This window comes from Microtus ochrogaster, chromosome 6, assembly GCF_000317375.1.
Source record: "Microtus ochrogaster isolate Prairie Vole_2 chromosome 6, MicOch1.0, whole genome shotgun sequence".
In the NCBI taxonomy this organism is placed as follows: domain Eukaryota; kingdom Metazoa; phylum Chordata; class Mammalia; order Rodentia; family Cricetidae; genus Microtus; species Microtus ochrogaster.
In genome coordinates this window covers 60,679,085-60,688,951 of record NC_022013.1, presented here as the reverse complement: position 1 = coordinate 60,688,951, position 9,867 = coordinate 60,679,085, and the positions used below count along the sequence as shown (strand labels likewise).

General features: G+C 40.5%; 1 protein-coding gene across 2 annotated transcripts in view; it reads left to right on the top strand.

The window, feature by feature from the left end:
* The first annotated feature begins 49 nt into the window (after positions 1-49).
* Hacl1 (2-hydroxyacyl-CoA lyase 1) overlaps positions 50-9,867 on the top strand; it is a 34,496-nt gene continuing 24,678 nt past the window's right edge. Inside the window, exons 1-4 of one of the 2 annotated variants that reach the window (XM_013346866.2) lie at positions 50-203; positions 4,762-4,802; positions 6,279-6,359; positions 8,591-8,663. In XM_013346866.2, the coding sequence (XP_013202320.1) occupies positions 111-203; positions 4,762-4,802; positions 6,279-6,359; positions 8,591-8,663 (288 nt within the window). In that variant the 5' untranslated portion in view covers positions 50-110. The remainder of the gene's footprint in view (positions 204-4,761; positions 4,803-6,278; positions 6,360-8,590; positions 8,664-9,867) is intronic. The other variant, XM_026779857.1, reaches the window with a different exon arrangement.

The window sequence follows — 9,867 nt, the reverse complement described above, 5'->3', positions numbered from 1 at the left end:
CGCGTTGTCATAGAGACGGAGGAGGGCGGGGCGGGGGGGTCCTGTTGGCCTTTCTGGTGATCTGCGTTTATTCCTCTTTCCCCCCACCCCACCCCCAGAATGTGGAATACATGTTCGGAGTCGTAGGCATCCCCGTGACCGAAATCGCCCTTGCTGCACAGGAATTGGGCATCAGGTACATCGGGATGAGGAATGAGCAAGCGGTGAGTGTGGACATGGCCGAATGGCAATTATTCGCTGCACACGGCGTCCCATCACCTCTAAAGCATTGCACGTACCACACTGTTCCTACTTGACAGGAAAGTGCGATGCAGAGAGATTAAGTCAAACTTGCCCAATATGAGTCATTTGGTAGTGGCAATGGAACTCAGATATTCTGAGTTTGGGTCTGTGCTCAGACGTCAGAACTGGAAGGGATGGTCCGTGGCCACTATCAGGCTGTAAGTTCTAGCTATGTTGCTTCATCGCTGCATATGTGTATTGTCAGTATCTGGTGTGATTTCTAGACATGACAAGGGCTCAGAGAGCATCTCCAGGATGGATGATTGAAGGCTAGGACTCATGCTGCATAACAGGCGTGGGGTAAGCTGAAAGACCTTAGCGACAGTAAAGCTCTTACTGGAACCCGGGTTTAATCTGGAAGCGGGGAAAAGCAAAGTAGACATTTTGTGATCCCACTTACATTGTTTCCTCTGGTTGCCCAGTCTTACCCTCTCTCAGCAACACTGGCAAGAATCTGGTGTGGATGGAGGGGTTGAATGGTGCTTGCTACCAAGACTGATGATCTGAGTTCAGTGGCCAGGACCTACGTGGAAGAAGGAAGGAGATAATTGATTCACGTTATTGTCTGACCACACACACACACACACACAAATAATTTAAAGGATCTAGAATTGGGGCTAGAGAGATAGCTCAAGTCAACAGCACTTGTTGCTTCTTTAGAGACCAGGGTTTGGTTTCTGGCACCCACATGGTAGCTCACAACCACCTATAACTCCAGTTCTAGAGGATCTGATGGTTTCTTCTGGCCTCCATGGGCACACACACACACACACACACACACACACACACACACACACACACAAAGTAAATCTTAGAAAAGAGTAAGAATCTATTTTGAAACATTGTCTGTCCAGCTGAGGCAGAGTCCTGTTTTCTCTTCCACTGTTGCCCTTTGATCTACCCTCTTGCCCCCTCTTGCCTCATTTTCTCTGCCCTCAAATGTGAGTTCCAGTGCAGCAGGCGTTAGGGTTCGTTTTCCTATCTCCATGGTGCTGGTTTGATTGAGGCGTTTGTATAATATAGATAACTACATTATTTACTAATTGAAAAATGTTTATCAACAAGGTTTGGAATTTATAGGGAGTGTTTTCAGTCTGAAAACTGGTAGATATTGAATTTGGTTTGCTTACTCTTTTGCCCCCCACCTTTCTTCAGTGCTAGGAATTGACCCTAGGACCTTGTGCATACTAAACAAGCACCCTGCCACTGAGTTATGTACACTTACCTTTCCGTTTTCTTACTTGGGACAACTTTGTATTTTTTTTTTTTTACCTGCGTGAGAAAGTATAGCTGCTGATCTACATTTTACTGTTTTTCTAGGGGAAGTATGTTTGCCACTGCTTTCTTTTTCTTGCATTAGACATGTGCTGAGCATGTACTATATGCTTGGTAGGTGTTGCATAAGCAGTGGCAGAGAGGGATATAGAGAAGAAATGAGGTTTACTTTTCAACTCAAGTTGATCAGCTGGGAAAAGTGGGAGCATGATTTTAAAAAAAAAAGGTAATCTAGAATAATGGTCCTCACAAAAGGAATCCGTGAAGAGATAGTAGCTGCAGAGTATGTGGCTGGTTCTCTGATAGGACAGGGAAGATTGCTCGTGGAAGTAATGTTTGTTGCATGCTGCATGAGTATAACTTAAAGGCACGGCAGGCCGTAAGAGTGGACAGGTAGGCCAAAGGATGCTTATGGAAAGTCTATGGTCACAACTGTAATCTCTATCTACTCGAGTGAAACAAAATCACAGATTTGGAGCCAACCCAGTCAACTGAGATTTGGACAGCTTGTTTTATCTTTCAGTGGTGGAGTGCTTGCCTAACATGCCTGGTGCTCTGGATTTCCCTAGTGCAACAACAAAAGAATTAAATAGACAGACAAATACAGTCTTCGAAGAAAGCATCCCACAGAAGATAATGCCAGAGCTATCTTGAGGAAAGAGTAGGCATTACCTATTAGGAAGGAGGTGAGTGCTAGGTTAGGGACTCAGACTATAAATGATAATTCTACTGACTGAGGTTGAGAATAGAGAGAGGAGGAACAATCTAGAAGGGAAGATGGTGGGTTAATGAAGGGAATATGCAAGAGGGCTCAGGATTCAAGAGCATGTTTGTGCTAAAGAGAAAGACATACCTGGGTACTGCTTGATTATCATTCATCAGCTCTTTAGAGTAGTTGAGACATTGATCATGTGGCCAGAAAGCGGACCGATTGTCAGGAAGCTGGTTTTCAGTGCTTTACATGTCTGAGAGCCCTGATTCATCCTCCTATCAGTGCTGCGAACTGCATTCATCTTATAGATGAAGAAGCAAGTGTGCCGAGAAACTTGTCAAAATCAACAGTAGAATGGAGGGGAACTGGGGTCAGAATCAGAACACTTGGACTCCAGACTTTGTTTACTAGCCTGCGTTGGTGGTGCACACCTGTAATTCCAGTGGTGCACACCTGTAATCCCAGCACTTGGGAGGTGGAAGCTGGCAGATCTCTGTGAGTTCAAGACCAGCATGATCTACAGAACTAGTTCCAGGACAGCCAGGGCTACACAGAGAAATACTGTGTCGAAGAACCAAAGAAAAAAAGAGATAAGTAACACTATAATGTCCTAGACAAAGAATAATTTTAAAATGCACTCAGCGTTTTTCCTGAGCATCTTGTATTTGATTTAACTTTGTATTCCTTATCTTCCTTATACACTGGATGAACCACAGTTGAGTGAAAAGTGGCCAAGCATAGTAACTCCTAGCTGGTTCCTGGAGCTCACGGGTTTGTGGGGCTTACCTTGCATTCAAGGCCAGCCTGGACCACAGTGGGATCATGTCTCAAAACAAACAGATAGAAAACCATGTTGGCCTTAAAGAAAATTGCAACAGATTGCTTGCTAAGAATTGAAAACATACAGTAAATAATGTGTAACAACCATGTGGAAGCAAACTCAGTAACAGAAGGATAAGTGAAAAATCACATTTAAAATGAAGCAGCACAGGGCTGGAGAGAGGGCTCAGTGGTTAAGAGCACTGGCTGCTCTTCCACAGGACCCAGGTTCAATTCCCAGCACCCACATGGCAACTCACAACTATTCGTAACTCTGGTTCCAGGGATCTGACACCTTCACACAAATGCACACAAAATAAAGTTAAATAGATTAAAAAGAAAAAAAAGAAGCAACACACTCACTGCCTCATATACCTATCTGAAAACTTCAAGCAAACTGATTAGGAATAAAAGGGAAAACACAGATCACCAGTGTGAGGGATAGAAATACAGACCTTGCTACAAACCCTGATTTAAAGATGAGTTGAAGAAATCACAGTGGCAAATAGAAAATATTTTAATCAATTTGAAAAGATGAACATCAAATATAATTCATAATATGTAGCTAAGATATTTTAGCCTAAGTAGTTGAGGGGAATCTGTTAGTAAAGTTTAAAACCAGTGCTGTCCACTTATTTCTCAAGACACTAGGAGAGGAAACTCAGATCTAACTCAAGGAAAGAAGTTAAGTAATTGATGCATAAGCAGAGACTAGTGAAATAGGAAACAATACAGAAAAACTAAAACCTTAAAAATCCCAGGACTTGGAAGGCTAATCACCATGAACTACACAACAAATTCAAAGCTAGCCTGAGGTAATGAGACCAGACTCTGAACAAATCAACTAACCCTTCATAAGTGGAATGACAGACATAAATGATTGATAAGATTCTAAAGATGATAATATGAATAACAAATAGTAGTGAAACGTTCCTTGAAAAAATAAAATTTAGATACTTAGATACTTAAGCCATTCCTTAAAATTTATGGTTATCACATCTCATAAAAATGAGTAGTGTTCCAGTTCTTCCTTTCCTTTCCTATGTAAACTCTCAACTATTTTTGTTTCATTGTGTTTTTGCGACAGAGTTTCTCTGTGTGGCCCTAACTGTCCTGGAATGCACTCTGTAGAACAGGCTGGCCTCAAACTCAGAGATCTGCCTGTCTCTATCTCCTGAGTGCTGGGATTAAAGGCATGCACCACCATGACCAGCTCAAATTTACTTTGTGATAACCCTTTTGTATGCTGTGAATATATGTTGCTCTCACTGGTTGATAATAAAAGCTACTTTGGCCTATAGCAAGGCAGAATATAGCTAGGTAGGGAAGCCAAATTGAATACAGGGAAAGAGAGCTGAGTCAGGAGAGATGCTGCCCAAGAAACAAAATGCCAGCATACCTGTAAAAGCCACTGTAACGTCTCAATATATAGATTAATAGAAATGGGTTAATTTAATTGTAAGAACTAGTTAGTAATTAAGCCTGAGCTATTCAGTCAAACATTTTGCAGTTAATATTAAGCCTCTGAGTGATTATTTAAAAGAAGATGTGGGCTGGGTCGGGACAGAGCTACCTCTGTTTGCACAAATTCTCATCCTTTAGTAATTAGATTTTTTTGTATTTATACCAGAGTCCTCTATGTCTCATTCAGTCCTGCTGCCCTTTCTTTGTAGGCTTGTTATGCTGCCTCTGCGATTGGATACCTAACGGGCAGGTAACTAAAGTCCACTTCATTAGAATACACCGAAAAGTTTGGGGTAGAAATATACATGTCAACTCACAACTTAGTTGGCTTGAAAAGATTGTAGATGATACTATTAGTAAGAAGTAACCCTTAACTTCCTTAGGCCACTTCATCTAAAAGGCTTGGTTCCAAATGAGGTTGCTAGCGCACATTCCTGTCTTCTGTGTTAGATAATTACTCAGCCCTTGCTTTTTACTAAAAAGTAATACTTGTTAAAAGTAACCACTTTAGAAAATGTAGAAAATATAAAAAGAAGAAAAACTAAAATGACTGTAATCCCACAACCGCTAAGGTTTTTTTCATATATTTTACTTTTTTTCTACATTCACATATTTTTTAAGGTGGAATTTGGGCCTTTGTTAAAATTTGTACCATACTTTTTATGGCATATATATATATAAGCATTAGTAAGATTTTTTAAATTCTAAAAGTGAAGTTAGTAATTAAATTCTAGAAATATAAACAAGCAAGAGCTCACAGTCCTCTTTAATGGGAACCTTCTGAATTTGAGCCTGAGGAAAACCAGGCTGTCTGAAACATGAAACAGCCTTTGAACTATTCTGTGGCCTTATCTGTGATTTTGTTGACCCTGGAAAGCATTTAAATTACAGTCCTTGATGCTTTAATTGATTCTGGAATGATGATTATTTTTACAAACTGACAGTTTAGTTTGAAATTCTTATTTTAAACATTTTAGAGTTATACTGTCTAGTATTGTAGCATTAGCGATGTGTAGCTATTCCATTTAATTAAAAATAACCAAGATGCTAAGTAGAACTGCTTTTTCGTAGTGGCCACACTGAAAGTGTTCAGTGACTGTGTGGGGTCCATGACCTGTTGAATTGCACAGGGAGGGAGGATGTCTACATCTGTAGGGCTTGCTGGGGATGGTACTGCTCTGGATACTTAGAACTGTTGTTAGTGTTCCTTTAAGTCTGAAAGATTGGGAAATGTGGCTCAGGAACTGTGTCAGCAGAAAGCATTCAGAAAGATGGGGAGGAAAACCATGCATCTAGAATCACCGCCTCATGGAGATTGAGTGTATTATATTTATTTGTTAGAAAATGAAAAAATCCATATAAAATATATGTGGCTGTCAAAAATTTGCTTCTGTAATCAGTGAACTTGTTCCAACCCAAAATGATTGGAACAAAATATGAAAGATTAGTAAAATATAATGTGACGGTAATAATGTACATTATATCTTAAAAGAAACTTGATGTTACTCATTTTTAATTAAGATATTCTAATAATTGTTTACCAATTATAGTAAAGACTACATGTCTTTACTATAATGACCACCAGGAACTTTCCATGGAAACCCTAACTAACATAATACAAATTGGTACTTGGTGTGTTCAAAGCTGAGATAGCTGGTTGGCATTCACACCTCTTTTCTTTCTGCTGTTAGGTTTGACGCTGTTGATAACTCTGCTTTACTTGTAGGCCAGGAGTGTGCCTTGTGGTTTCTGGCCCAGGTCTCATCCACGCCTTGGGTGGCATGGCAAATGCGAACATGAACTGCTGGTAATTAAATCATTCTTGCTCAAAACTTTTTAAATGTGTCTTTGTGTGTTTTAGAACAGTAGAACTGATCTACAGTGGAAAGACTTGGGGAAAACAAAAGTCCACTCTGCTATGCTTGGAAACAGAGTAGAAGGTCATGAACTGGGAAATGACTGGAGATGGGGAAGATGGGGGTCAAAGCCTGCCTTGGCTGAGGTTCAATGTGCAGCACGAGGACAAGAGTTAATAATATTGAACTGAATGCTGGAAATTTGCTACAAATGTAGATTGGGGTACTTCTGTGATATATAAAAAGGTAACTGTGACATTGTGAGTGTTGATTTGCTTGACTATAGTATCAGTTCACTATAGGTATCAAAACAACATTGTAGCCTTTATTATATGCAATGCTAGGAAGAACATATTAAGTCCATCACTAAGAAAGAAACACTGAACATTTTAGAGTTTCATTCTCTGTATGTATTCGTGTTTATGGATGTGAGCATGCTTGTAGTTCTAAATAAAGAACTACTTTTAAAATGTGTTAAATATTGAACCTAGACCCTCACTATGTTATATAGGCTTGGCTAGTCTGGAATAATCATAATCATAATAATACTGTCCTGGAACTTACTCTGTAGACCAGGCTGGCCTCAAACTCACAGAGATCTGCCTGCCTCCTGAGTACTGGGACTAAAGGCATTTGACACTACACCCAGCTAAGGTGTGTGTGTGTGTGTGTGTGTGTGTGTGTGTGTGTGTGTGTAACAAAATCTTATTAAGTTAGTCTAGGAGGCTTTGAACACACATGCCCCAGACAGGCCTTAAACTTGTGATCCTCTTGCCTCAGGCCCCTGAGTAGTTAGGATTATGGGTCTATAGCATTACTCCTAGCTGAGAGTTTTTAAACACCTTTGTTCAGTATGTAGAAGTGTATTTTCATTATCTTGCTTTGCCTGGATAGCAACTGTATTCTTTGATTTGTTAAAATTTGCTTTATAAATTGTTTAATGCTTATTCTCCATCCTTCTTTTATTTAACCTTCTCTCAGCTACTTTATCAGTAATAGTAGGATGAAGGGGATTATGTTCTGATCAATTGAGAACATTTTTAATGTGAAGGACATTTTCTTCTTTGCACATTGTGTGTGTGTGTGTGTGTGTGTGTGTGTGTGTGTGTGTGTGTGTGTGTGTGTGCGTGCATGCCCACACAGGACCTAGCATGTGGAGACAGCCCACAGAGGTTGGCTGTTTCCTGCATCATGGGCTCCAGGAACTGAACCCACCTTATTCGGATTGCTAACAATTGCCCTCACCCACAGAGCTGTCTGTCTGAGCTTCACTGTGTTTCTTTCTTCCTGTCTTCCTTCCTTGTCTTCCTCTTCCATATCTACCTTAGAAATTGATATTTAAGTCTGGGGTCTGGAGAGATGCCTCAGGGATTAAGAGCACTGACTCAGGGCTGGAGAGATGGCTCAGTGATTAAGAGCACAGGATGCTTGCTTGCTCTTACAGAGGTCTTGAGTTCAATTCCCAGCAATCACATGGTGGCTCACAACCATCTATAATGAGATCTGGTGCCTTCTTCTGGCCTGCTGGCATACATGCAGGCAGAATACTGTGTATATAATAAATAAATTAATTTGAAAAAAAAAAGCACTGTCTGCCCTTCCAGAGGTCCCAAGTTCAATTGCCAGTACCTATCTAGAATGAGATCTGGTGCCCTCTTCTGGCATGCAAGCACACATGCAGGCAGAGCACTACATAATAAATCTTAAAAACAAACAAACAAACAAAAAAACCTTTAAGTTTGCTGTATTTTTTAACCTTGAGAAATAAAAGGTGGAGAACTTTTTTAGCCTTAAGAAATGAAAATTGAGAACTATTGCTTATTTTTCCATTTCCAAATAGGTTTACTCAAGAACATATAAATTTTCTTCTCTCCATCTCAGGAACAGTAAGACATAAAGTTGATTTTGTCACTGTACCTGGAAACCTAATGTTAACATGGAAGGAGAGAGCTGATGTAAGAAAAGCATTTACTGTACGTTTTCCATTTTTGTGAGTTTTGAGAATGGGATCTCGCCCATCAGATTACATCTTAATTTTTTTTTTAATCTCTAGGTTTTCAAGGAAGATGTAGTTTTCTTTGTTCTCTGTCTTAGTCACTCATAATTGTCATGCATTGGACACTGGTGAATGTTTTCTATATTCTCATTTCTAACTATCTTTTTAAAAAAATTGCTATTTCAGGCCCTTGATTGTGATTGGTGGTTCTTCTGAAAGAAATCAAGAAACAATGGGAGCCTTTCAGGAGTTTCCTCAGGTACCCAGCTCTACCATCTGAGCAACGATGCTGAAGTAAAAACACTGTCTTGCCTGGGGTTTCTGATGCTTGGTGAAACACTGTGGCCCAAACCAACTAGGGATGAGAGAGTTTGTTTCCTCGTCCTGGGAAGTCAGGCAGGGACTGATGCAGAGGCCACAGAGGAACAGCAGGTCAGCAAGACTTGCTCCTCAGGGCGCACTCAGCAGCCTGTTTTCTTACACAACTCAGGAGCACCTGCCCAGGGGTGGCCTTGTGCGCTGTGCCCACCCACTTCCATTAATCAAGAAAATGCCCTACAGGCAATCTAATGGAGGTATTTTTGTCAGTTAAGGTTCTTCTCCCCAGATAACCCTCATTTGAGTCACATTAACCAAAAACCTCTCACAAACACAATTTATAACGTCTGTTAAAAATATGAAATGTGGTGGAATTTTGCTTGTGATCTAACAAGTAAAGCTCGCCTGAAGAGTGAGTGCAGAGCCAAGCCATTAGTTAGCTCCAGAAGCCAGGCAGTGGTGACACACACTTCTTGCAGAGATGAGAGTTCCCAGCACCCACTTTGGGTGGTTCACAACCATGGGCATTTCAGCTCTAGGGGAACATGATGCCCTCTTCTGGCTATCTGGGTACTACATTCAGATATATATGCATATATAGAATTAAAAAGATGTAAAGCAATGGTTCTCAACCTTCCTAATGCTGTGACCCTTTAGTACACTTCCTCATGTTGCGGTGACTCCAAACCATGAAAATATTTTCATTGCTGCTTCATAACTGTAATTTTGCTGCTATTATGCACCATAATGTAAATATGTGTGTTTTCTGATGGTCTTTAGGTGACCCCTATGAAAGGGTCATTTGATCTCCAAAGGGGTCATGACACACAGTTTGAGATCTGCTGATCTATACCAAAATTGACATGACTTAATTTTTTTGTTATATTATTTATTTGTCTGGATGCTTTGCCGCATGTATATCTGTGCAGTGTGTGTATAGTGCTTGTGAAGGCCAGAAGAGGATGTCAGATCCCCTAGAACTAGAATTTCACATGGCTGTGTCTACCATGTGGGTGATGGGAATCTAATCTGCGTCCTCTAGAAGAACAGCCATTGCTCTTAACCAGTGGGCCATTTCTCTAGTCCCTATAGATCAATTTGTGTGTGTGTGTGTGTGTGTGTGTGTGTGTGTGTGTGTGTGTGTG